The 27,422-nt window shown below is 37.1% G+C and overlaps 2 protein-coding genes and 1 non-coding gene across 6 annotated transcripts; 2 read left to right on the forward strand and 1 right to left on the reverse strand.

The window, feature by feature from the left end:
* Positions 1–516: 516 nt before the first annotated feature.
* Positions 517–17,397, forward strand: LOC122074465 (type IV inositol polyphosphate 5-phosphatase 3-like). 4 transcript variants are annotated; one of them, XM_042639286.1, is made up of 12 exons: positions 517–690; positions 4,045–4,255; positions 4,367–4,523; positions 4,675–4,731; positions 6,070–6,151; positions 6,259–6,363; positions 6,575–7,424; positions 9,591–9,775; positions 13,185–13,293; positions 14,917–15,059; positions 15,879–16,110; positions 16,953–17,397. In XM_042639286.1, the coding sequence occupies exons 2-12, from the start codon at positions 4,226–4,228 to the stop codon at positions 16,974–16,976; spliced, it is 1,974 nt and encodes a 657-aa protein (XP_042495220.1). In that variant the 5' UTR covers positions 517–690; positions 4,045–4,225; the 3' UTR covers positions 16,977–17,397. The 4 variants fall into 4 exon arrangements, with proteins under 4 accessions (XP_042495220.1, XP_042495219.1, XP_042495221.1 ...); XM_042639285.1 differs by lacking the exon at positions 517–690 and having other exon boundaries at positions 3,443–4,255; XM_042639287.1 differs by lacking the exon at positions 517–690 and having other exon boundaries at positions 3,446–4,255; positions 4,412–4,523.
* A 725-nt stretch (positions 17,398–18,122) lies between these two features.
* Positions 18,123–23,758, forward strand: LOC122074466 (dehydrogenase/reductase SDR family member 12). The gene is made up of 10 exons (XM_042639289.1): positions 18,123–18,602; positions 18,709–18,770; positions 19,519–19,638; positions 19,752–19,851; positions 20,054–20,134; positions 20,910–20,959; positions 21,106–21,256; positions 21,352–21,408; positions 23,109–23,230; positions 23,315–23,758. Exons 1-10 carry the CDS (start codon positions 18,588–18,590, stop codon positions 23,520–23,522), a joined length of 966 nt encoding a protein of 321 aa, XP_042495223.1. The 5' UTR covers positions 18,123–18,587; the 3' UTR covers positions 23,523–23,758.
* Positions 23,759–24,061: 303 nt separating this feature from the next.
* TRNAG-GCC lies at positions 24,062–24,132 on the reverse strand. Its single transcript has one exon. It is a non-coding gene; the product is annotated as a tRNA-Gly (tRNA).
* Positions 24,133–27,422: the final 3,290 nt, after the last annotated feature.

Raw genomic sequence — 27,422 nt, forward strand, 5'->3', positions numbered from 1 at the left:
ACTGCGAGTGGGTACGGCCCTTTCCAATTCGAAGAATGGCTTACCGTCCACAAGTCCACAATTGAGTGCTTGAAGTTAGGAGTGCTAATTATGACGGATTGGACCTGATTATCAGGTACAATTTTAATATTAAGTCATCTCGGTGCGAAAACCCAAAGGAAACCAATCAGTTGATTTACAGTAAGGCAATTCGAAGTATATGAGAGGGATAAAACTGTATTTGCATAGTTCGCATTTCAGAACGACAAGTGGATGAAAAGCATAAAAGTCTACGTGGCCTACCTCAATTCAAGTTCCTTTACTGACAAGTCAGGACGCGCAGCCTAGCCGCGTGTACTACTCATCGTTAATGGAAGAATCGACGAAAGCTTCGGCAGCCGGCAGTCGGCACCAAGCCGTGAAGTAAATCTGAGTAGCTTGCGAATGAGAAAAAGCTAAATATTCTTAATTAAATCCACGTGGCTAAAAAAGAAGAAGAAAGAATTGGATACGATCATAAGAGCTATAAATAAGAATACCAGACAGGGATCGTTTCTTTGAGGTCGGCCTTCTAAGACGACGAAAGAAAACGGAGGACGCAGTACTGGAGAAGAGGAGAGGGACTGCGAATGTGAATCTCTATTTTCAGGTTCTCTTTACTCGCTTTCTCATATAAGAAAGAGTTAACTGCGCATAGTTCGAACTCAAAAGGTACGCTTCTTTTTGTCTTTAATCTCTTCCTTGATTAGATCTTTAATTTCTTCCTCCATTACTGTCTTTCGAGCTGAAATTAGCTATTCATAGTTCATTGTTCATAGTTCCATCACTCGATGATCATATATGATTCAATTCTCAGGTTGCAGTATAATTTTCCTTTTTGTTCCTTTTGATTTCTAGTTTTTAGATGATTTGTGCTTTATTTACCTGAGAAAATCGCAATGACTCGTTGCTTCTCTGAAATTTCATGGTGCCGTTGCTGTAAATATCAGAACATAATTACACTTTGTGAGGCATGGCGAACTTAGGTCATTGGATCCCAAAGTCCCAAAACATTCGATCTTATGAGATCTGTTCTGCAAATACGAATATCTGATCATCTCTTAACATAAAGAAATGAAAAAAAGAAGAAGAAGAAGAAGAAGAAGAAGAAGAAGAAAGAAACACGGCGTCACGATCCTCTGCAACTACATCGTAGAATAGTTCTGAAGTGACTGGAACAGAGGCAAACACAAATAGTATCTCCAGAGTTAAAGAGCATTTTCGCAAATCTAAAGTACTGAATCAGATTTATTTATTTTGGCATAAATTGATATCTTTTTGTACTGCGCCGAAGGATCCTTAGTTGGAAATGGAAAGGAATCAAGGATCATAGTCATGTGCATAACGGCCTTGTCCACAATACACGTAATGCAATTTGTGCTACTTATGGTTCATCCTTCAAATTTTAAATGTCTCCGACATGGCATATGACTATTGTGATCCAATTCGGCCTCCCAGCGTGGAAGTGCTGCCAAAACTATATGCGGATCCCCTTGGGGTGCGTGGCTGGCCGTAGGATGTATGCTGGAGAGATCTGATCCCTTCCCATGGTAAATTGCTGGTTAACGTCTGATTCCTTCATCGGGAGGTGTAGCTTCCACAGCTTAACTGCCAAATTTTAGTGTTAGGACCTTTGTTAAGACCTTTGTCCTCTCAATATCCTCGTCTCTCAAAAGGCATGTTGTTTGGGAAAATAGAGATACTTTTGAGGTTTCGGAGAAGCAGTTAGGGTTAACAACCCCCTCTTAAGCAGTATTATATCAGTATCGGTCTTAGTCTAATCCCAATTCCGATATGATCAAAAAATGAGGTTTTGATTTCGAATTGGATCGATTCAGCCGACAAATATCGATAATATATTAAGACGGATACAGTTAACTAAAACGTTACATCTAAGGCTATGCTTGTTATGCATTGTCGTAGTCTGGACCCATATGATATGCCAAGTTTCTTAGTCTAACAAAGGCTTAGACCAGCTGGTCCTTCGTATGTTCTTGTTACGAATTGTCATACGAATTGTTATACTGTACCTCTCATTGCAGTAACCACACCACTAACTCCACCGGACCATCGCAATGCCGCACCACGAAATATCTTGCTGTGGATAAGTTTTTTTTGGTAAGGAGAATTTAATTACCGTGTAAAACTCATGGAGTCCGAATAATAAATAGGACTGCAACCAAGATGTCACACACATTAATGACATAGCCTGGGATAAGTAAATAACTAATAAAAGATGAATGTGGAGATTGGAGACGATTTGGACCACCGATAAGCTGAAAATCTCATTAGCTCTTCTGTTGTGAATTGCGATTTGTAGATTTTGTTGGAAGCTAAAGGTAGGGGCTTGGTAGTCGGGGTGTAAAGCGACACGTCCCTGGGATTTGTTGAACAGTCGCTGTTGGACTCGGAAAGTGGGAATTGGCCTACCCTCATCTTAACTATCATTCTGGTGGGAAAAAATGTCTGGCAGAATACTATTATATCCTTTTCCACCACATGGAATATTGAATAATATTTTAATCTAGATTTGGAGGTGAATAAGTCCAAAATATGTTGGAAAATTAGGTTTGAACTAGGAAGAGTCCAGTCTTAGTTGAATTAAAAATTCTGATTATGATCCATGAGTTGGTTTTCTAGTAGGACTGTAAGGAGGTCTGGTTGGGTTGGGTTGGGCTAGCCCCGCCTTGACTTCCCTTAGCTTGCCCTAGAAAAGTTTAATTTTGACCTTATTAAGTGAAAGGCTAGGCTATCTGATCTTGATTGCCCTAACCATGAGGAGAGAAAAGAAAGATGCATGGGCGATTTATGGAATCTATGAATTTTTTTTTCTCTCTCTACGAGATTGGATATTAAGGATTTGTAATTGGATGTAATTTAAGTTCTTGCATTTGGTTAGACTCGCCAGTCCAGGTTGGAATTAATTGAGACCAATTTTGATTTCAGCAGTCCAGGTTGGAATTAATTGAGGCCAATTTTGATTTCAGTTGATCTTTGGCTCATTTACTTCTTATATGGAAGCTATGGATAGGGCATGTTTTCGCTAGTTTCAATCAATTTTTCATTAATCTTTGCAATTCCAATATAATCTAGGTTTTTAAACCTTGAAAGATTCCTATGAATTAATTTACTCTCTAGAATATTCCAAGGTTATTGTTTATTGGATTATATTATATTATTTGGAAAATCAGATTTGATTCGAGTAAGTCACCCAAATTGAGTTAAAAAAAAACAAAAATTAGTCAATAGTCATGACTCATGAACACTTGGGCACCCAAGTGTAAAAAATGATCAAATTAGGTCCGAGTTTTATTGACTCGGTGTTTTTGTCAAAGTCATGTGAAACTCACTGATTCTAATTTTTTATTAGGTTATAATGTTATATATCATAAGTTTGATCTACAACTAAACAAAACCATAGAAATTTTGTATGTTGTTTTCAATATTAACTTTTTTTTCTTGGAAAACAATCATAACCTCAATCACTCCTCAACTCGGAGGAAAAAAAGAAAAATATCAAAAAAATAAATTAATAATTTGCCTTGTAAGCTTTTACTCACATGTCTCGTCAGGTTTTGAAAATAACAAATTGAGTAAAAAATCTGATTTTTCAAACTATGAATTATATGATAAACCTAGTTGTGGCCTTGGCCGACCCTGCCACCCAATGATGTAAACACCTAAGATAGTTAAAAGAAGACGGGCTTGCCAGTTCTTTAGGATGCTCTAGATCAAACGGCTACCATTATCTGCATTATTGGACTTTCTCTAACTAGAGATCTCGAGGTGGTCCCATTTTAATCCTGGTTGGTCATGAATCTCGTGACCCAACATAATAATAATCTATTCCCGCCAGCCACTTGCTTAACATTTTAATGCTATTTCTAAACCTTTATTAACTAATAAGGAATCAGAAGAGTCAACCAGAGAGGGAGAGAGGGGAAAGAAGAAAAACTGGCTCAGCGCTTTCCTTGATTCAGAATGCGGTTGATAAGTTCCCTCGTTTCTTCCCTCCCCTTCCCACAGGACCGTTATTTTGCTACAACAGTGTCTATTTCGTCAGCCTACTCTCCTTCCCTCGACTTCACCAGCCACACTTCTCGTTTCAAGTTTTGCTATCTGTGGTATTCAGATCAGTGAGCATAAAGATAACCTAAGGTGGGCTTTTGCTCTTTGCATCTCTCTACTTTTCTCTGTCCTGCACAAAATGAAGCAGCCCCGGAGAAAACAAGCAGAGGTATTACTCTTTTGTCTTTTTCTCATTTTTGTTGATTTGGATTTCCAAAGACTTTAATGTTGTTTTCTTTTGTCCATTTCCTTTTTTTACTTCTAAATTGGAAAATTGCAGTCGACTTGGGTTGAAATCTTGTGTTTCGGTTGCACCTGCCTACAGCTTTTTTGGCCGAGAAGTGTTCTAAAGAAATGGCTCAACATCAGCTCCAGAGAGTCTGATTTCAGTGCTGATCCCGACGAAGGTGATAGCGGCTCCGATTTTGATGATGAAGGTAAGAGAATAAAAAACAAAGAAGATTACCCAGACCCAAATTTTTTCTTTAATTTGTAATTAAGGCTTGAGTTTTAATGGTTACTACTTCTTTATACAAGTGTAAAAACCCTATTTTAGATTTTGGTTCAATCAAACTTTTATTTGTGCAGATTTCTGTCGTTGGGGACGAGATTCGACCTTCGGAGTCCAAAAAGGCCAGTGCAGTGGTAATGCGTACAATATAATTGTGGATTTTGATTTTTCAATTCTGAGTGCCATTTATGTTTTCTGGTTGGACCTTGGTGCCCTATGAATAACATAATTTCACTTTTTTTTTTTGTGGGGAGAGGGGGGGGGTGTTGGTGGAACTTTTTTACGTTTTTTTAATCCTTGAAGGTTAACTGCTATAAAATTTTGATTTCCAGGAATGAGTGCTTTGTATAAAAATTACCCTCCCCGTTATGAGCATAAAACTACCTTTAGGGGGCCATTTTCAACATTGTTTGCCATTATAGAGGGAGGCATGGATGCTCCCATTTGAGTCTAGTTGATTTTTTATGTATTATTGAAACTAGGAAGGCAAATGGGCTGAACGGAGAAGGAAAAATTTAGTGTTCCTGAATGGACTTAGTGAATTTGAGACAATGCTAGAATCTATGGTGAATCTAATGGAAAGAGTAATGATCTATTCAAGTATATTTGGGATTTCCTTGGCCTTTGGAGCCAGTCTTGCAAAGAAAATTAAAGTCAAGATCTTTGGTATTCTGATAGGATAATAATTTTATTATCCCCCTTCCCTAATTATGTAAGCTTGAGATTCTCTGTTTCTCTTAAATTTCCTGAGTGTTGATGACTTAGGTTTTGGCCTTTTTGCGACATTTGGTTCCTTTTGTCTCCTTACCCTCTAGTTAATAACTCCCATAAAAAAAAGAAGGAAAAAAAGTATTAGTTGCCTTGTTTCCATGAACACATAAGACAACGCCTGTGCTTGTAATCTTATTCTTTTTATTGATATTCCATTAATTGACCCTTAAAATTATCCCAATAATCTGTCTAGTACAGTTGAAGGCTGGAGACATTTTCAATTAAGGGGAAAGGAAGCGCACGACGACAGTGTGCAAATTCTTGTGCGTGGCCTCTCAGATACCACCCATGGGTCCCAAAGTCTCTCTCCTCATTAAATGCCCACACCTATTGGATGATTCGTCACCCTCCCCTCCTACCATCACAAAGATGCATTCTGGTATCGTATGAAATTCTCTCTGTTAAATTAATAAACATAAAATAATTAGAAAGAATTGCTCCCACAACTTTGTCTACGATTACTTACTCATCATTGGAAATACTAGGATGTTGTGTTTCTATTTGGAAGACAGTATCATGTATCTGTTCATTCTCTTAATTGGTTACTTTGCCTACATGTCCACATGATTCTGTGATGTGCTTCCTTATGACTTATATTTAATTTTCTTTTTTGCATGCTTCCTTCTTGTTGGGTTTCTTTCTATTTATTGCCTCCATGGTGTTGCATTCTCCATTAATAACTTCATGGCCTTAATATATAGGGGCCTCTGAAAATCTTCCCAAGTTGAGGAGACGGCATTCAGAAACCCTTCGAGCTCAATACATAAACACCAAAGAACTCAGGCATGTTAGACAGCTTTTGAAGGAAGATGGGGGAGAATCACTTTACTCAGTTTTTTACATTTCATATGTTATGCTCTTATTGCTAACTCCAGTTTTGGAATTATTAGGATTTGTGTTGGGACCTGGAATGTTGGAGGTAAACTTCCGCCTGATGACCTAGATATATCAGATTGGCTAAAAACGGATGAGCCTGCCGATATGTATGTGATTGGGTAAGTTGATAGGCTGCTTCAATGGCAGTTCCATCCCTTCAAAAACTTGTGCCATTATATTTATTCTTCTTATTTTCCCACTTTTCAATTAAAGCAAAGTAGTTATGGCTTTTGTTTGCCCCCTTATATATCACAATCATTAATTGTATATTATTATCCAAAAATTTTCTGATTAAGTCCATTTTAGAGTGACAGTACTTTATCTTTGTAGTTTTCAGGAGATTGTCCCATTAAATGCTGGGAATATCTTTGGTGCTGAGGATAAGCGCCCAGTTCCAAAATGGGAAAATGTTATTCGTGAAACACTGAACAGATTTAGACCAGAGAAGCAAAAGTATAAATGCTACAGTGTTCCTCCTTCGCCATCAAGGTTCAAGCAATCAGAGGATGTCCCTGATATAGAAGATGAAATCCTTGCTGAAAGTGAGAGCGATAGAGATGAGGAAGTCTATCCATTGGATGACGAATTTAATGGTTCTGATGAAATCAAGGATGCTGCCACCACAAGTGAGGATGTATTTGTAAGATCTGAAGATTCAAACTCCAATGAAAATTCTGATATGGTATCATCAAGAGTACAGGTTCCACAAAGGCAGTTTTCTTCCTCAAAGAGATTCGATAGGTTAAATTGCTTTCAGACAGGTGATTCCATGTACAATGCAGAGACATCAACTCCCCACCAGAAAGGAATATTATCTAAAACACTAAGTGGGACAGAAAGGATTGGTTTGAACTGGCCCGAACCACCAATGGACCTGCTAACTAAGCATGTTTTAGAAAGACCAAATTCCTTCAAATCAGTCAAGTCTTTTAAAGCATCTCACTCTTTTAAGACATCTAGGTGTGGGGATTACAGAGGGGCATCAGAAACAGCTTTGCTAACCAATATTGATCTGGAAACCATTGTACGCCACAAAAGATCACCTTTTGTAAGGATAGTAAGTAAGCAAATGGTTGGGATTTTCCTTTCTATATGGGTTCGTAGAAGCTTGCGTAGGCATATTCAGAACTTGAAAGTTTCTACTGTTGGCGTTGGTATTATGGGCTACATTGGTAACAAGGTGAGTTCCTATCCTTGCAGTTTCATGCAGTGCTGCCTCCGTGTTATCAGTTATAACTATTTCCCATTCACAAGTCTTTCTGACAATTCTATTTCTGTGGCTGTAATTGATTGATTGCCTGTGTATATATATATATATATATATATACACACACACACACACACACATATAGTTTGGATTTTGGAAAGGATGATTATATTTTGACTAATAAATGAGAGTTCTTTTTTCTGCCAACTGCTCTTTTCTTCTTTGCCACTCTTGATGCATTAACTTCTCTCGTAAAAAGAATGCCACAGTGACTCATCAAGGTTTAAACAGTAGATGCATGTAGAACAATTATTTGAAAGCCGTAAGTAACTTGACTTGTTGCTTACTAGCAGGAATGGAAGTAGAGATATAGATGTACACGACCTGAACGTTGGAAAAGAATAAATTTTATGGAGGAATGTAACTATTGTTACTTCCTGTTGGTGACATCTAGAGAACTACAAGAATTTACTATGAGCAGCATCCTTAAGAACATAGTTGAATAAATGTAAGACTCCACTGTTAATGAAAATGACTGAAACCTAATTAAAATTTTCAACGTCTAGTCTAATAAGTTTCCTATTCATTTCAAAAGATTTTTTTTTTTTGGGGGGTTGGGGGTTCACCTTTTCCGGATATATTTATTCATTTAGTCATTTTCGAAACTGATCATGTTCCGTAGTGAGACTCGATTGAATTGATTATATTTTATTTTTTCCAATCGATAATTGTGATCTAAGAAGACAGGGCATTGAACATCCACATGCAAGCAACCATTTTGTAAATGTTTAACATCTTTGAAGCATCAGTTTGCTATCTTACATTTTTTCACCTAATTATTTTCATGTTTCTAAATTGACTACATTTCTCTACTAATGTTGATGTTTTAAGTAGTTGGTGAAAAATATATCCTCAGAGCTATAGAATGTTGCTGTTGTCAAAAGAAAATATCATTACAAATGGCATACATTTTAGAGGGTTAGTGATGCATTTCAAGAGAAACATCTGGAAATCATCCAAAAAATTGCAATAAGTAAACACTCCAGGAACTTAAACCCAACCTAATCCTTAACACTGAGTCAGAAAATGCATGACCTGTATAAAAAATGGAAGCTCCATTTTAAAATGGAAACTAAGATATAATGAGAGCAAATTAAGGAATGAAGATGGTAGACAGAGAGAGAGAGACTACAAAATATATCTTTGCATCGCCCTTAGATTTCTTTATGTAGGCAAACCTCCAGACACTTGACTCCTAGATGGAACTAGACCATTTGTCTCCTTGGTTGGATTTCTCTAGTTAGTAGTAAATTCATGAACCTTGGATCCTTTGCACTAAAGACTTTGTGACTAGATAGTTTGCGAAGCAATGAACATATTTTTGGCTTGGAGATTTTGATATTTCACCTTGATTATTAAAGTAAGAGACACACAAGAGGCCAGACCACTGTGTGCAAGAGGCACACTGCTTGAAGCTGAGGCTCCTGTGTATATCACAAGATAATGTGGATTATTAGTATTACAACTGACAAAGTGTCATAAACTCACAATAAAATCAAATGGCTGTTGAAATTCGCAAGCAGTTAGCATTAAGGGAATGACCAATGTGCTGAAAAGAAAATCCGAAACAATAAGTAGGGTTGCTAGGGCCAAACAGACAGAGAAGCTTCTGCTTTATTTGTTGGAAGAGAGCAACCCAGATGGAGAAGGGCACATCTCTGTGCATCACTTGTCTTGCAATTCCCTGGATTATTTTTCCATTTGACTCTTCAGCTTAAAAAGTTCGTTGCTTGCCACATCTTCTAGCATGCTCCATCGTTCATCTTTGGAGAGCATATAAAATATAAAAAAAAATTGAACAACTGGAACACATTGAACTTTTGTTTCTTCTTTAGTGCAAATCTAGTCTAAATGTCCAAAGGAAAGTGTCATTTGCTAATTATACCCATTTTATTAAGAGATTTAGATGGAACCAGACATTTTTTTTATCCCATTCTCGCATGCAACATGTTCTGATATTTTTGTTTGTATGACCAATAGGTTGTTTTATTATTCATTACACTTGAGCTATGTTAAGAAATAGATTTATTGTATGGTAATTTGGTGCTATCTTGACAATTTTTAATATTAATATTCCAGGGATCAGTTTCTGTGAGCATGTCTGTATATCAAACACTCTTTTGTTTTATCTGTAGTCACCTAACATCAGGTGAAAAGGAGGTGGATGAACTTAAAAGGAATGCCGATGTGCAAGAAATACATCGGAGGACACAGTTCAATCCGATTTCTGGTATTGGGTTCCCGAAGACCATCCTTGACCATGAGTAAGAGAAAAGTTCCTTCTTTTCTGCTGTAAAATAGATTATTATTAAGTGGAACTAGAAGGTGAAACCATAAACATGGACTTATACACTAGACTAGAAACAACCTAGACATATATGGATTTTCTTGTGTTCTTAACATGAAAAAGGCTACACAATTTTTTGCATTGGTTGCATTTATTATTAATAAAATTTTCTTTATTTGGAAATATCATGATTTTTTTACATATTTTTTCTTTTCTCTATTCTTTTAATCTGTTTTTTAGTATTACTTTAGGGAGGGGTTGGGCATGCCGCCAGCTTTCAGTAAGCTAGCAGCATGCACCAATCACAGAGCTGGACACTGGAGGGTAAGGGAGTCAAATTCGAAGGGGGGAGGAGAGAGGATGACACGCTGGGCACCCTGGTGGCTTTCCCAGCCATTTCTGATTACTTTATTAGAATCCAATTCATAGCCTCTTAAAAGATATTGGTATTTTTCAGAAGAAACAAGATCACAAAATACAAATTGTTTTCTTAATGCCTTAAAGCTCCCATGCAAGGTACTTGTCCAACAATCTGTCATGGTCATATATCATAATTCTAGGCAAACATGACCAAGGCACAGTAGTTTGACGTGGAGGATTGGCAGTGAACAACATGGCTCAGCCTTCATTAGTTGCCTATGCATGTGTGGGACTTGTGCGTGTCTTTCTTTGGGTCCACATGTTTGCACTTTTTATTGAGTTTGATTCTGCAGTTGTGATCTCTGTGAGTATTATGTTAGCAGATTCAGATAATTTTGATTTGAGGTTTGTTATGTAGATCTAGGCATCTTGGGGGTAGAAGCTTGCTCAGCCACCTATTATAGTATTATCATTTGATGGCTATTCCATGAAATGAGCAGCCATAATAAGTTGGTGAGTGCACTTTAGTGTGTTAAAGCGGTCACTATGGTTTAAAGGCTTGGATGTCATTAGGAAATGTGGGAGGTAAGAGTCTACATTGTGCAGAAAATCCAAGAGGTGGTAGGTATGGATTGACAATAGCATGATGCCATGATACATCGATGATAATCCATACATGACCAAGTGCACTTTTTTTAAGGCCATTGAGTCTCAAATCAGTCTTTGGCCGGAATTCAGCATCTTCCCTTATTGGATTGTATCGATCCGTATTGGTAAATACTATTTTTTTTGTGTTGTAAAATAAGTATCATATTGATATACACCAATACTGATATGTATTGGCCGATGCAATACTTAAAACACTTGCCTATCCATTGGAATATGAGTCCATAACGGGTGGAGGAGATCTCATCCATTCAGTTCTGTCAGTTTTTTTTTTGGTGTGTGTGTGTGTGTGTGTTTTCTTTCTGTCCTTGCATTGAGAGTGTTATGTGACAAACGCATGCCAGTCAAATTGGAGGGAAAATTTTACAGGACAGTAATACGACCAACAATGACTTATGGTGCGGAACGTTGGGTAGTCAAGAAGAGTAATTTGAATAAATTTGGTGTGGTGGAGATGAGGATGTTGAGAAGGATGTGCGACAAGACCAGGAGAGATAGAGTAAGGAATGGTTGTATTAGAAACGACTAGGGGGTTGTATTGATCCAGGACAAGCTCTGCGAGAGCCGGTTGATCCGGTATGGTCATGTACATCTGAGACTTGTAGATGCCCCAGTAAGGCAGATCGACCAAATTCATTTAGAAGGAGCAAGAAGAGGTAGGGGCAGGCCTAATGACTATTAACAAAGTGGTAAGAAAGGATATGCATACAGTAGGGCTCGATCCTAGTATGACTGTGGATAGAGTTATGTGGAGGGCTAGGACTTGTGTAGCCGACCCCTTGTAGGGGATGTTTTTGTGATGCTTTTTTTATTTCTTCTCTTACCTCATGTTACTTCCTTCTACCACCCTCTACTTCCATTTTGTTTTTTTCTTTCCTTATTATTTTTTTTTATACCATATTGGATCCATGTAGCTGACCCCATTTAGTTGGGATAAGGTTATGGTTGTTATTGTTGTCTTTCTGTCCTTGCATAAGAGTTTCTCCGTTAGTTTAAATTTGCAAACAGAGATCTTAGTTTGTTGAGTGTATCATTGTAATTTTTCTGATGCTCTTTTGACTTCTTTTACCTCATGTTACTTCCTTCTACCACCCTTTACTTCCCTTTTTTTTTTTTTTCTTATTAGTTTCTTTATACCATATTGGATCCATGTAGCTGACCCCGTTTAGCTGGGATAAGGTTATGGTTGTTATTGTTGTCTTTCTGTCCTTGCATTAGAGTTTCTCCATTAGTTTAAATTTGCAAACAGAGATCTTAGTTTGTTGAGTGTATCACTGTAATATAGGGATGACTAGACTTTATGTTTTCTAGTTCATATTACATTTATCAAATTCCGTGTGAATGTTTGACAGATTCTTGGATTAGTAACCTCTCAGGCCGTGCTGCTATGACCCCAACTTGGACCCTGCCGCCTTCTAACCTGCCTCATTAGCATCCCTGGTCTATGGGGACAAGTTCTCTCCAGCATGTGCACTCTACCTTACCTTCAATGATCTTAGGGACAGGTCTTGCAACATCATGTCAAGGGATTGTGAATGCCCAGCATTTTCTTCCCTGTATCGTAAGAGGTTAAAAAACATTTTTCCTGTGGTTCCATTAGAGGTGGTAAGTATAAAACTTGATTCAAGTGGATGCTTGTGTGGCATTGGGATCCATTGGACCATGCTGGCATTGGAAACTCTTAAGTGCAGTTAAAGTTGTTGGATCTTATGTTGAATGTGACTCACACAAAGTTGGAGCTTTAGGGCTCCTAGAAGGGCTTGAAATTTCATTATAGGAATTTGAGGGGCCTCTATTGAAGGTGACTCAAGTGGTTGGATGTCTGGGAAGAAGATGGGGCTTTTAACATCTCATTCCAACCGCCCACCCTCCAAAAAAAAAAAAAAAATGGCGTATACATATGTAAGCAAATATACTGTCAAAATATGCAAAGTGCTGTGGGAGGTTCTGGTTACAAAAAAATTATTGGGTAAGAGAATGCAACCTGCTTGTGCGGCCACTGTGCCAGCATACAGACCAATGGGAGGCAGCACAGAGGCATCTGCAGTGCATGGGGTGGCGGGCAGCACAGTCTTTTCACACCTGCCTGTGTCTAGGTGTAGACAGACACAAGCGGGTAGCTTTCTTTTTCCCAAAATTATTATATCAGAAGGTAAATTCCATATCGTAAATGTATATGATCAAAGAAACATCATACAAATGAAGAATAGACTACTTCCCAAAAGAAGCATCAATCCACATGTTTGTCGTGTGTAGCATTCTTGTATTGGAACTAACTCTTGTTGGACAAACTCTCCCACTCATTTTTGTATCAGCAAGGCTTTTGTATTCCAGTATCCTCACCATTATTCTCTTTACAGAAGAATTATCTGGTTTGGCGACCTAAATTATCGTATCAACTTATCATATGAGAAGATACGAGAACTCATATCCAAAAAAGAATGGCCTCAGTTGATTGAGAAGGACCAGGTAAGTTAATATTTTTTTTTTTTTTTTTTCATTGATGATGTCGATTATTCCTATGGTGTACTTCAGTTGTTCTGCTGTTGGAATTGTGTTGAATTGTCACCTGACAGATTTATGAATCACACTATTTGATTTAATAGTTGTTATGAGTACGTTTCTGCATCTTTATGTTCAGGAACCATAAATATTTTTCAACAAATTGTATATAGAGATATTATATGCAAATTTACTGACTTTTTACCAAACCAAGTCACCAACTAAAAAAATTGTCATAAACTCTGAGAACCCACTTCTGTGGAGGAAATATTCTTGATTCTTTTCAAAGATACCTGACACTAGTCATAAGTGTATGAGAATAGGACATATTCTTACGATAATATTGTTTCAGGGAATATCATTTGCGGCATAGACAATAGGTTCAATTGTTTCTTTCGTATTTTCCTTGCCACTCATGCATATTTTGTGCTACGAAGGGGGTAAAAAACTCAGAAAAGAAACTTAAATCATGTGTCTGGACTCTGCACTGATGTCTGCCAACAAGCCAGTGTTCAATATCAATGGGTAGAGCACCCAGTGACCTTGATCATGGAGTAGACAGAGAACCTCTTGGGTCCCAAATAATTTGCCAAATCTGTAATACAGACCATCCTAACTTGGATTCTTAATGCAAATATGTTACTTGTGCCACAGATTTCAAAATTTTCATGCTCCAAAAACTTTGCATTTTGTACAGAATTGAAAGTGATAAATAGGCCACTATTTAGCAATATTATGAAGTCATGGGAGATGAAATAACATTTTCGTTCAAGTTTTTTTGGCACCTTGATAACTGGGTAGTTCAGCCTTTTGCTGATTTGCTTTCTTTGGGTGCAACATTCTATATCGATGATACTAAGGCTGATAGGAGAGTATGGTGGGATCTAAATTCATGTTTTAACCCACTGACAGCATAAGTCTTCTTTATCTTTAAGATGACTTGGAAATGGGAGGGGTTCCAAGTAAGTTTCAGTTTTTTTGTGTGGTCTGTGGTCATAGATAAGATCCTGACCATTGATCAGTTAATGTACCAGGGGTGTTATGGAAATTCCTAAGTGTTTCTGTTTGAGTCTTCAGGGGAGGAGTCTATCCCCCATTTCTTATTGTCCTTGGGGTGTTGTTGCATCTATGTTTGGCTATTTTGAACTCCCTTCCCCAAAAGTGTTTTTATCTTGCCTCCAAGTTAGGACTAGGGCCTCAGCTGTCCAGGGAAGAACTACTGAGCGTTTTCTTTTAATCAGGATCTTGTGGAATTTTCCATCTGCTGTTTGTTGGACCATGTACGTGAAAATAATAGTCATCATGTGGCTTTGGGTTGCCAGTTGTGATGCATGTTGAGAGAGAGATGGAAGTACATACTACCAGTGAGCAAAATAATTGTTAAGATTCTGTATTTGTAGTTGTGTCGATGAGTGTCAAACATTCATTTTATCTATGTTGTGACCTTTTTAAAATCCAGGGTTGCAGATGCTTGTGCGGCTTGCACATAGCCTTGCAGACATCATCTTCATCATGCAAGCCTTGTTCGACTATATTTATTACCCCATGCTCAGATATTGATGACTCTCATGGTTTTATTATTTGTGACAGCTCATGAAAGAGCTGAGAAAAGGTCGAGCTTTTGATGGATGGTGGGAAGGTACTTTAAATTTTCCACCAACATACAAATACGAGTTTAATTCAGAGAAGTATTATGGGGAGGATCCAAAGGCTGGGAGGCGTAATCCAGCATGGTAAGAAATTCTGAATTCTATAATTTGTTTCAACATTGGGTTTGAATTCTTCATCCACTTAATTTTGTTTTTCTTCGCTATTGAATCATCTTTTACAAATGGCATGTCTTTGTTCATAACTGTGTCTGGTTTCTGTTCAATTTTGTCAATGTGAACTTTTCTTAAATAATGTTTTTGATACATCCATTTTGGTTGTCTGAGCCTACGTTATATGAAGAGAAAGGTAAGGACACTCCAGTGATGTGTTTGGAGGCTATTGAGTAGCAGAGTCAATGATCCCAGGAGGCCCAGGAAGTACTTATTGAAGAATTTTAGCTACGAGCATTTGAATAAGCAAATATGTGGTTTAAGATATTCCAAGGGTTCAGTTAGCTGAATCAATTAAAATGGACATGCTTGAGCACCCACAGGGAGTATGGAGGATGCCATACATCCCAAATAAAACCCTCTTAGCTAACAGTAGCTTCCACATTCGTGTTCTTAACACTATGGACTAGAGCTGATATTCTGCGGTTCTTCACTGCCAGCAGCCTTATAGGGCTACCCTTCTGCTTATTTGACCAACACTTATAATGACATCCAACACCTTAGCAATTGCTATGAACATATTACACTTTAGTCTGGCTATGCATATGTATGCTGAAAGTACAAACTCTAAAGATGACTCACACTAATAGTGATAATAAAGAGAGTGGCTTTTATTATGTCCTAGTTCCTGCACTTCAACCCTCATATATGGAAAATCAATTGCAAATGCTTCCAATATTATATGGGATTTTTGATACTCATATATGGGTCATAAATGCGTTTATCTTTCAGGTGCGACCGTGTCCTTTCACTTGGAAATGGAATGAGGCTATTGAAATACAAAAGGGTTGAGCATATGCTTTCTGATCACCGACCTGTGACTGCCATCTATGTGGCTGAGGTTGAGGTCTGCTGTCACAGGAAGCTCCAAAGAGCACTTACGTTCACAGATGCAGAGCTAGAAGATGAAGTTATAGCAGATATGGAATTTGATGTTGGGAAGAGCCAGCAAAGGGTTGAAGAGGTAATTACTTTCAAAAAAAAATCTTTATACTTAATTTCAGATCAATCAAAGCCCATACCCCCACCTCCTGCCCAAAAAAAAAAAAAAAAAGAGTTTTCCATTCTAGGAGGTCTAAAGTAATTTTTCAGCAGTTGCACGTTATTTTGCTCGATTTTATATTTATAATCCCCATCCATGGTCATGTATTAGTAATGGATGACCTTGATGCATTTGTATAACATAGTTTCATTTTTTGCAGTTTTGGTATAGTGAACTGTTCTACCAAAAAAAGAAGAAAAAAAGTATAGTGTACCGTGGCATTGTTATTATTTAATTTTTTTTTTAAAAGTCACATTAAACCCAAGGAAGAAGTAATTCAATTACTGTCTGAACATTTATGCTACAGTTGGTATGCATCCTAAGAAATAACACCAAACACAGCCTTATTCTTCCACCTATGATCTTACATCTGGACCCACTGTTTCTTTAACGTATATTTTTCATCTCATCTTCTCAACTTCAACATTTTGTGGGTTCCAAGCACCCTACTAATCTCAACTTTAAATTGTTGTTAAAGAGACTGAACTATACGGCTATACTTTAAATGAAATCGTACAGTGGACTTTTTGAAATTAAAGCTGCATTTGAAATTATTCCTTGGAATGTATTATCGACTTGGAAAGCATACCAAATGTAGCATTAGTCTTCTCTATCAGCTATTAAAAGGCAAGCTCATGTCTTGTTTGAAAATACACATGGATATATCATTTTTCTCTCTTATGGTACTCTTTTGGGCATCTTTCAGACTTTATCTCGAACACCACCACTCATTCTCAAACTGTATTCTCTGTTTTGTTATGTAGGGTATATCTGACTGGGAGCGATAAGAAACATGACATGCCGTGGAGTGATGACCCTTACATTCTTTAAGAAAGCGTTGGATGTGTTCCCTCTTATAATATTTTCACTCCTTTTTTTTCCCCAATTCTTTGGAATTTTTTGGGTAGAATGGCTATTCTTTGGATTGATTGCTGTAAATGTGTATATTGATTTGCCCAGTGGATAGCCTAAGGGTGAGTGAGAGATTGTCTTCCGTGTGGATGTCATGTATTTTAACTTGTAAAAGTGTCGTCCCATCTTTGAGACCCTCGTGTTAGCACTTCTTACTTGTACGTGTATACCATAGAAAATGTTATTTTTTCGGGGGTAGAAAAATAGAAAATGTATTGAAAAAATAGGAAATTGTGTATCTGATTCAGGCTATACAAAATAAAACCAATCCTCTATGGCTATTTTTTGACTGAAAAATGTTCTCTTTCGGTCTTGTATTCTTGATGAACTCCACCTCCTCACCACCCCAACCCCACTCCCCAAAAGAAAAAAAAAAAAAAGAAAGAAAAAGAGTAGAAGGAAAAAGAAGCTAATATTTAGCCATATAAAAGGGGAAGGGGAGGTGGAGATTTATTTGTTAAACGAAAAAATATAACTGTTTTTAGGAAAGTGTTTCTTATGTGGAGTGGGGCTTTTGTGCAGATACATGAAAGTCAATGAAGCATAATATTCATAAATATATTTTTTTATTTCATAAGAGACGGAACTGATCATTTCGATAGATCCTTGTGAAGGGGCAAGAAAGTCTGCTTGGATGACACTGCACTCTTGGCCTTGTTCAAAAAAAGAAATAAAGACTGGTTCAGAAGTAACAAGCACCTGAAAGATTGCAGCTTCCCAGGACTGGAAATGACATATTTGAGAAGGGTTCTTCACACTAGCGGCCTTGCCCCCCTTGTGTCTGAGCGTAAGGTCACACTTCTCCACACACTTTTTTTTGTTACTTGCAAATAAAGGTTTCTAAAGACTCCAAACCTAGCTGGAAGACTTGAGTAGATCGGAACTATAAATCAAAACTGAGTTTATTGAATCATTTTTCCAGTGGATTTTTAAATCGGATCGCACTAAAACCGATCAACACCAAATAGAACTTGGAAAAACTGAACCAAAACCGAGGTAGAAATATCTCAGAAAAGACCGTACAATGATTAGTTCCGAACGCCATGAACACAGCTCGAGGTGTCCCCTTCTCTCGCTCTCCATCTCTATGATGGCAAGCCCCAATCTCTCTCTCTCTCTCTCTCTCTCTCTCTCTGGTGAGCGTATGTGGATGGCCCATTCATCTATGGAAAGTCGGAAAAGTCCTCACCAATGTCATATTCCGAGCCTTGACCCTTGTGGTTGTGACCCTCGAATATTACGGGAATTGTACACGGAAAGCAAGGAATTTGAAGAAGGAGATGAAGATAGTGGCTGTGTCGTCTTCCACGTGGCAGATTTCGATACACAAAAATGGTAAAATGCAGAGAATGAATATGTAATCATCGTTTCGCGGAAGCTTTTGCAGAGACTGTAAAAGAACCAGGGTGTACGCATTGCGCCAATTGCGCTCGTTAGTGGGAAACTGGACTCCAAATTTCATATCTCCATTCCATTGGATTGCTAATATGTTCCTTGTCAAGGTAAATCATTACTGGGGCTTTTGATTGTATGAATCTTTGTTTTTCTCTCTTTTATTTTTTATTTTTATTTTTTTTAATGGTATTTAAATGAAATTGGGTGTTGCAGACATGGAGATCCACAGCTTTTGGTGTTTTCGGATACTTGAATTTCATGAAATCAGGTTTCAAGTGAGTTGGAGTGGAGTTCTATAATCTTATTCGGCAATTTTTTATGTTTTTCAGAAGTTTTTAGTTTTCTTGGTTCTGAATTTTTCATATTTAATCTAATTTTGCTTTATCGTTGAATGTATTTTATTTCTCTCTCTTGCTGGCCCCCCGATGAGAGGTTTTCCCTATTTGTTAAGATTTCATGTTCTGCATATTATATTTACTTGCCTTTTCAGAATTCAGATAAACTTACTGGAACTCTGTCTTATTCGATCAATAATTAATAGGTTTTGTTAAGTGGGCACCGAACTTAAATATTAGGTCATCCAAACTAATGGTCATATCCTTTCATTAGTTTGCTACTTAATTTACGATTTCATCTAATTATAATAATTTGTTGCAAGACTTTTTGCTTAAATTTTCCTGTGTCGCTAGCTACATGGTGAAAGCAGAACAATCAATTGATTAAAAGTTCTGATCTTTGGAGTGTATAGATAGACAGCTTTGTTATTGCCATCGTTATTTGGTTTCTCTATATTCTTTCATGCATTAACAACTAGTTGGTACATATTTTTCTCTTTCTTTTTTTTTTTTTTTTTAAGGTGTTCATTTGGTTTGAATACCAGTGTATTCACTTAAATTGAATAGAGTATTATACTTGAAATACATGGTTTATAATATTTCTCATGATGTCTACGGACTAAAGATTTGTGTTCACTTCTCAAAAGATTGTTTATCCAGGATGACTTATATTGTACCCATCTTTCAGGGAGCACTCCAAAAAATTTAAAACAGAAGACATGCAAATACAATTGGAAGGGAAAAATTGTGTAGTTACAGGAGCAAATTCTGGGATTGGCTTTGCCACTGCTGAGGGTCTTGCTTCACGGTGTTGGTTTTTGTTCTGTACCACAATATATTATCCATTTGTTCTAAGTTTACCAATTTCCTTTCAGTGAGCACATTTCTGATCAATGTATTTTACTCCATTTTTATTTCCAGTGGAGCAACCATCTATATGGTTTGTCGTAGTAAGGAGAGAGGAGAAGACGCTCTTTCTAAAATTCAGTCGAAGACGGGCAACCCTAATGTACACCTAGAGGTATTCTGGTCGCTTTTGGTTTTTTACTTTTGGAATTTTCCGCACAAAATTTTTTTAAGCTAGGTCTATTATTTTGGTATTTGTAATTTTTTTTTTTTTTGGCTTATAATGAGATTTTGTGTTTCTGGCCTTGATAACCTAGTGACAGTGTTTGCTGGGATTCTGTTTTAAGTTTTGATTGCATATGAAAATTTTCATGCAGATATGTGATCTCTCATCTGTCAGTGAAGTCAAGTCATTGGCATCTAGATTTTCTGCGCAGGGTCAACCTATACATGTCTTGGTAATGCATTCCCGTGTCCTTGTAGATTGACACTGCTTCTAGTTTAAGTGCCAAGGAAATCAATTTTTCAAGTGCAATTAATTTCAATCTTTCCACATGAATTGTTTATTATTAAGCTGGACTAACCTACTAATATTGTATGTATCTGTTAAATGTTTCTATCATAACTTCTGAAATTTCTGCAAAATAATGTATTTATATGTTAAATTACGTGTGGAGTATTTTCAAGCATACACTTTACTGGGTAACAAAGCCTGGTTTCTATGCTTTCTAAGTTCTCGGTCGGTTTATTTAAGATGTTATGTTTATGCAACAATGAGGTGCCATTGCTTAGAGCAATGGTAAAAGGTTTGGACAGCCAGGGTAAATGCCCGGGTTAGATTTTTGAGGACTGCCACTTTGCACAAAAATACCGAAGGTTGGGACCAACTCTAAACTCAACCTTCCCAGGACCCCGGATAGGCTGGACCAGCACTGGCTAATGGCCCTTTTTTCTTTTTATTTTATGTTTGTGCAACAATTCAAATCTGACAAGGTTCAAATTAAGTCTCGAGTTGCATATAGAGATACAGAACTCTCAAACTCAAATTGCTTTGCACTTAATAAATGAAATTAATGGCCAGCATAGTTCGTTTGGGTTGGTGCTTATCATTTTCTGAATACTATCCTGTTCTTGACTCGCTTAATTAGTTTTCAGACCTGCTAAATTGCTATTATAAGAATCTCTTGGACAATGATGGAAACTCTAATTTTGAAAATGTTTTGCTGCATTTAGGTTAATAATGCTGGCCTACTTGAGCATAACCGTATTACTACGTCAGAAGGGTGCATCCTCCATCTCATTCACTTGCAATTGTGTTCTCCCTTCTGCGTTATGAAGTTGATCAGTTTATAGCATATGATTGAATCATGTTTATATCTGGTCTGCCACGAAATTGATACCTTGCCTCCATTTTCCATCATATTACCAGGTTGGAGCTGAACTTTGCTGTAAATGTAGCTGGAACATATGCCATGACAGAATCAATGGTGCCTCTGCTGGAGAAAGCAGCACCTGATGCTCGAGTCATTACAGTTTCCTCTGGTGGCATGTATACAACTCCCTTGACTACAGACTTGCAGGTAAGTTATTGGGTATTTATGTTCACAACTGCAACTTGGATTGCTTGATCTACTTGTTGTTTGATAAAAATCTTGATCTAATTATTCTATTGCAGTTTAGTGAAAACCCCTTCGATGGGACAATGCAGTATGCTCGAAACAAACGAGTTCAGGTTAGTAAATTTGATATCCACTATAAAGCACCCAGTTAAGCATTCTTTGAACAAGAGTATGAGTTCTTTGAGAAATATGTGTTCTACTTATTAGGAAAGAGAAAATGTTCAATTTATTTTATTTTAATTATAAATTATGATTTATCTTAATTTCCATGGCATGTCTTTAGTTTTTGACTGATTAATATTTATGCTTATATAAAAATTAAAAATAAAAACCTTATCAATGATGCCTTTATTAATTGTACATGCAAATCATTATAATAGTTGATTTATGTTGTCTTTAATTATTGTTACAACCGCGTATGCCAAAAGCTCAAGCTGCGGAGGGCCACAATAATTTATGTCAACACAAAATACCTCCCCACATGTGCAGGTCCACGCACATGGCTCTGCGGGTGACACCACCATGTGGCACCAAGGGGGCACAACAACAAATAGCAGAAACTCCTCACACATATCAGGGATCGAACTCCCGAACTCCTAGCTTTGATACCATGTTATAACCATTTATCTCAAAGACCATTTATCCCAAAAACTCGAGCTGTTAAGGGCCACAACAATGAAAATCATCAACACTCAACAATTATAATAATTAAGATTTATGCTTTTACCAATATGATTTGTGGCATTTCTGATTAGAAGACTCGGCAGATTCTCTTATTAATTGTACATCTGCTTTCTTATATTACCACTGCTTGTGCCCAGTAAAATAGATGAACCAGGTAAAGGTAGTAGGAATAAGACCTACTGTATACGGTGTATTTGTTTAGTTATGGAATTTTCCTTTTCCGTACTACATTATTTTGTTAGAATGTGAAATTTAAAAAGGGGAAAGGCAGACCTATTTCCTTAATTGAACTTGAGAAATGATCTATGTTACTAGACTTGTTTTCACTCTGGTTTTTGGAGATCCTTAGGCCTTTGCTTGCTTTCAAGAATGGATCTCTCTTCATAAGTTCTGTGCCAACTTCTATCATTATCTATAGGCTTTCTGTATTGTTCATCGGGTACTTTCTTGTGGAACTTACTCTCCAAAACCTTTTAATTAATTTCATGGGTTATTATGTCCTTGCTAGGAGGCCTAATTAACTGATCAAGCAATACCAAAAATTCCAATTCTCCCAATTAGGAGGGCAGGCAGGCATAATAACCCTGTAGCAGGTCCATTGACATGACCAAGTGAACATATTACATATTAATAGATTCCACCTTGACAACAGAAAATCGCCCTCTAACCATTTGGTAAGTAGGTGCTCAATTGGACAGTAAGAATATAAATATGGCAAACATGAGGAAGAAATTTAAGAGATTAGATGGTTATATTCAATCAATAAGTTCTAATTTCTACACAGGATTTCCCTTGTGGCAACCATCAAATGGGTCACAAAGGGAACCATGGATGCATTATATGTTAACTAGGGCAGAACTAAAAGGATGTAGAGGAAGGTTTTCATCTTATTCTTCTTCTTCTTCTTTTATTTTTTATTTTTTTATTTAAATTATTAATTAAACATGGCTGATGTTTTTTCCCTTCTATCCCCTGTTTCGGATGAAATTTTAATCTATGGATAAAATAATACAAGTAACACATATGATGAGTTTCCAAAACATCCACGCTTCACGTAGAATATTGAAGAAAGAACATATCAAAACTTCTTTGCTTAAATTGTTCTTTTTAACTCCTTGCTTCTTGTCAGGTAGCGTTAACTGAAAAGTGGGCGGAAACCTACAGTAACAGAGGCATTGGATTCTACTCGATGCACCCTGGTTGGGCTGAGACACCAGGGGTTGCTAAAAGTTTACCCGGTTTTTCTAAATCGTAAGTAGAATTTTCCTGGCTAATTGTTTGGCTTACATTGCATGTTTTAGACCTTTACATTCTGTACTTGGCAATGCTTTTTAGATTATCAGGAAAGCTTAGAACAAGTGAGGAGGGCGCAGACACGGTTGTTTGGTTGGCATTACAGCCCAAGGAAAAGTTGGTATCAGGTGCATTTTACTTCGATAGGTCTGAAGCACCCAAACACCTGTTATTTTCTGCGACCAAGGGCTCCCACGCTGTAATCAACTCCATTGTGGACAGCCTTCGTTCCCTATGCAAGCTTTCTTGATGAAAATATGAATTATGAATGACCAACAGGCAATAACAAAAGGAGAGGGAGTGAACTTCTACTCTGATCAAATTGTCAATACTGTTTATTAATTTAAGATCCAGTTTTCACCTTCGGAATCACATTCATGTCTGGATATGGTTTCAACTGAACTGTAGCTTTCATTGGTAGATAATGTGTCATGAGATTTGTAGTATCTTTCAGATAAATTATTAATACTGTGGCCATTTTGATGATTCTTGCGATTATCTTTTTCTTCTGATTGAAAGGATTCTTGTAAATATCAGTTGAGAGGATGTTACTGATGAGCTAAAATCTTCATGAGGTCTGAAAAATTGATTCAGATCTGATAACCCAATCAATGATTGTTCTCTTTCTGTTCATAAGAATGCAACAGTTCTCTGGATCCCTTCCAAGGCGCCTTTAATGACTGTCATGTAACAGTTCAAAAAATGGTGGACCTACCAGCCCTATCCACTTGTCATGGAATTAGTTTAGAAGATAAGATTTTAGTTTAACTGGAGTGAAAAAAATAAACGTGCACCAGCCGGGAATCGAACCCGGGTCTGTACCGTGGCAGGGTACTATTCTACCACTAGACCACTGGTGCTTCGATATGTTTACCAAGTGACTTATATTAATTCATTTTTGTTTCGTTACTCAAATCTCAACCATATCCGACCTCAAATACAAATATGAGATATTGGCCAAGCAATCCTTCCCTCTCCAAAAGATTTCATTGTTGATTATGCAAAATCGAATGCTTTGTCATTGATCCACTATAAACAACAATTTAATTCAGTTTTATTCCAAACAAATGATGATAGGTATATAGGTTTTTTTTTTTTTCACAATCAATTTTATTTAAAGTTAGGCTTGTTATCAAAGTTTGATCCGATTGTAAATCCATGATTAATGTCATCTCTCATGTCAAGTCAATGGGTTGAAATCGTCTGCAATTCCGATCTCGTACAATTCCGTGCAATACCACCTTCAGGCGGTGACACATGTATTGATACCAATACAATGGTCTAGATCTGGTACAACTAATAGAACATTAAATCAGTGAAAATGCATTTAAATCAGATCTGGACCATTGCATTGGTATCAATACACGTGTCACCCCCTGAAGGTGGTATTTCACGGAATTGTACGAGATCGGAATTGCAGACGATTTTTTTCCCAAGTCAATAGATGTATCATGCAGAAGAAGAACCTCACTACTCATAAAGGGGGCCCACACATCTTTTTCCATTAAAGATCTAATTGGTTGTTTTAATAACTTGTGTTTTTAAGTTAATGTCACAAAAAAAAAAAAGATTGGAGAATTACTCTTTTAGCCTCTTTGGAAATAAATAGGGGTTAGGGTATACTTCATGTCTAGTGCTGTTGTCTAATCAGATGTGTTGTAAGGCAAATGCTATTATCCTTGGTAATAAGTGAACTGCTGTTAGCCTAATGCATCTCTTTCTCCTTAGGCCTCTTTTGCCTTGGAGCATTGTCCTATTTTACTTAATACATGTCCCTTCAGTTTTATTACAAAAAGATATTTCAATTTCAAGAGGCTTGGCTTAAGCATCTAGAGTTATTTCTTTTTTCGTCTTTCATTGTCAACCGGTTTGACTGTAAAATTTTTGTAGGTCTCCTTCTCAAATTTGTGCAACTGGACTATCACATATGAATTGAATTTCTCGTCACTTAAAGTGAAAGAAGAATCCCCTCACCATAGGCATAAAGACATCTGAATCCTCTTATTGAAACTAGGAAATATATTTCTAACCACAAATAATAGGGTGTGAGAGTTGATGCTGAACACAAAATCAAATCATAAAGTCTTATCAATGGTTTCAACTAAAATAATCAGATCGGCCAATCAATTGATGCGGATCAGAATTGGCTATGATCAATTCCAATTTTGGTCATTTTAGAACAGACAATTCTAGGGCAAGAGTCTAATCCAACCCCAATTCCCAGTTTGAAATTCTTGATCATCTTAGCACTACGCATGAAGGAAAACTTAGTCTTAGCATATTGTCAAAACAATGGTTTGGAAGAGTGGCTAGATAAATTTAGTACCTTGATAAAACAATGAGTATAGTCTAATTCATAATGAGCCATACAATTGTGAATGGCACTAAACTAGGCTTGTGTACCACCTAGAAGATACCTCATAAATGAAGATATTACACACTGGACACATAATCCACCTAATCCAACATCTCAACACTCCCCCTCACATTTAGCTTCAGTGTATTTGATGTCCACCTACAAACAACTTAGAGAGGCGACCTGGTTTCATATTGGAGAGTCGAACCCAAAACCCTAAGGACGCGTTTGGTTGTGTAAATCTATAGAAAGTCTTTATTTAGATTCACAATTTTTTGTTTTTTGAAGCATTTGGTTCGAGTAGAATGTCGTTCATGTGGGAGGGACATAGTTCTTAAGAATCACAAAATTGTAAAGGATGACGTTTAGGGTGAGTTTACCTCAGCACTTGAACTCATATATGGCATACATTTTTGGGCAATGGTATAAAACAGGTACTCCATGTATGAGTGAAAAATCGAGGGCTATTTCTCAAAACCAGAGGTCGCTCCATTACCTTCATACCTTCGAATGTTCCAGCCGAAGAAGGAAGCCGTCCACTGCCGACCTACCTGCTCACTCTCCCACCGTCGAAGGAATTCATTTCTCTCTCTCTCTCTCTCTCTCTCTCAATCTTACTAAATATTTTCTTCAAAACCTTGGATTTGTTGAAAGATCAGGGAGGCTGTTGTCAGTGGAAATCAAATGAGAATTTCTTTCCTATTTTATGAAATTAGGTAAAAAAATTGGTAGTTGCAGAGATTAAAGATTAAATGGGGATTTCTCTGTTATTGAGCATGTTCGAATGTTCTTGGTGGGATTCCCAGTGTTGCTAGGGTGTACCGAATGTTGCCCCAATTGTTTAAAACTGTGCAAGAGCAAACCAGGATGTCACCACCGGCTTGGATGGGCATACTTGATAACTTTGAGTATTGCGTGATATACGCATCATATATATACTTGGATTACAGTCTTGATGGTACAAAGAATTGGAAATATAAGATAGGGTAGGTATTTGTTTTGGGATAACAGTATTGTCATAGTTTTTTAAGAATGTTATTAACAGATTACTGATGCACATGAGGGTTTGAATATTAGGGAATTGATATTGCCATATAGAAGCATGCTTCTGATTTGATATTCTTCAACTTGTGGGGAAAATTCTAATTGTCTCTTGAATTCATTTTTTGTTTCAGCTATCCCGATCACTGTACCTGGATTTGGGATTTTAGTGAATTTTTTGAAGATTAAAAAGGGACATAGTTCAATCTTCTTTATAATTTTTTTTTCTGGTGACGTGGAAGAAATATTGCACTGGTAGGTAAGGGGGTGATATGGATAGTGAAAATGAATCACACAGAGAATGAGGATAACCAAACAGTTTTTTAAGAAGAAACATGTACCAGACTCTAGATAACCAAACGATTTTTCAGTTTCGAAGATTGTTCAAGAGAAAGTCTTTCAAAAGCTTGACATCCATGTTCGATACATGCACCATTAGATTTACACAACCAAATGCGCCCTAAGGCATTAGGTGGAGAGAGTTTCTCTAGTATATGATGGCATCAAGGATCTAAACAAACCGATATGAAACTACAAGTCTACAACTCCCAGAATCTCAAAACTTCAATCAGAATCACATCTCATGTACCAACAAAAACTATGGAAATTGCAGCTCCTATACACTAAGTTTCACCAAATCCCACTCGTCAGCGAGTGTGTGTGTGTGTGTGTGCTGGAGAGTCTTATTAGACCAATTACTCACATTAAGCTGTACATATTCATTTGACAACAGTTGGGAAGGATTTTAACCCA

Source organism: Macadamia integrifolia, chromosome 3 (genome assembly GCF_013358625.1).
Source record: "Macadamia integrifolia cultivar HAES 741 chromosome 3, SCU_Mint_v3, whole genome shotgun sequence".
Taxonomy (NCBI): domain Eukaryota; kingdom Viridiplantae; phylum Streptophyta; class Magnoliopsida; order Proteales; family Proteaceae; genus Macadamia; species Macadamia integrifolia.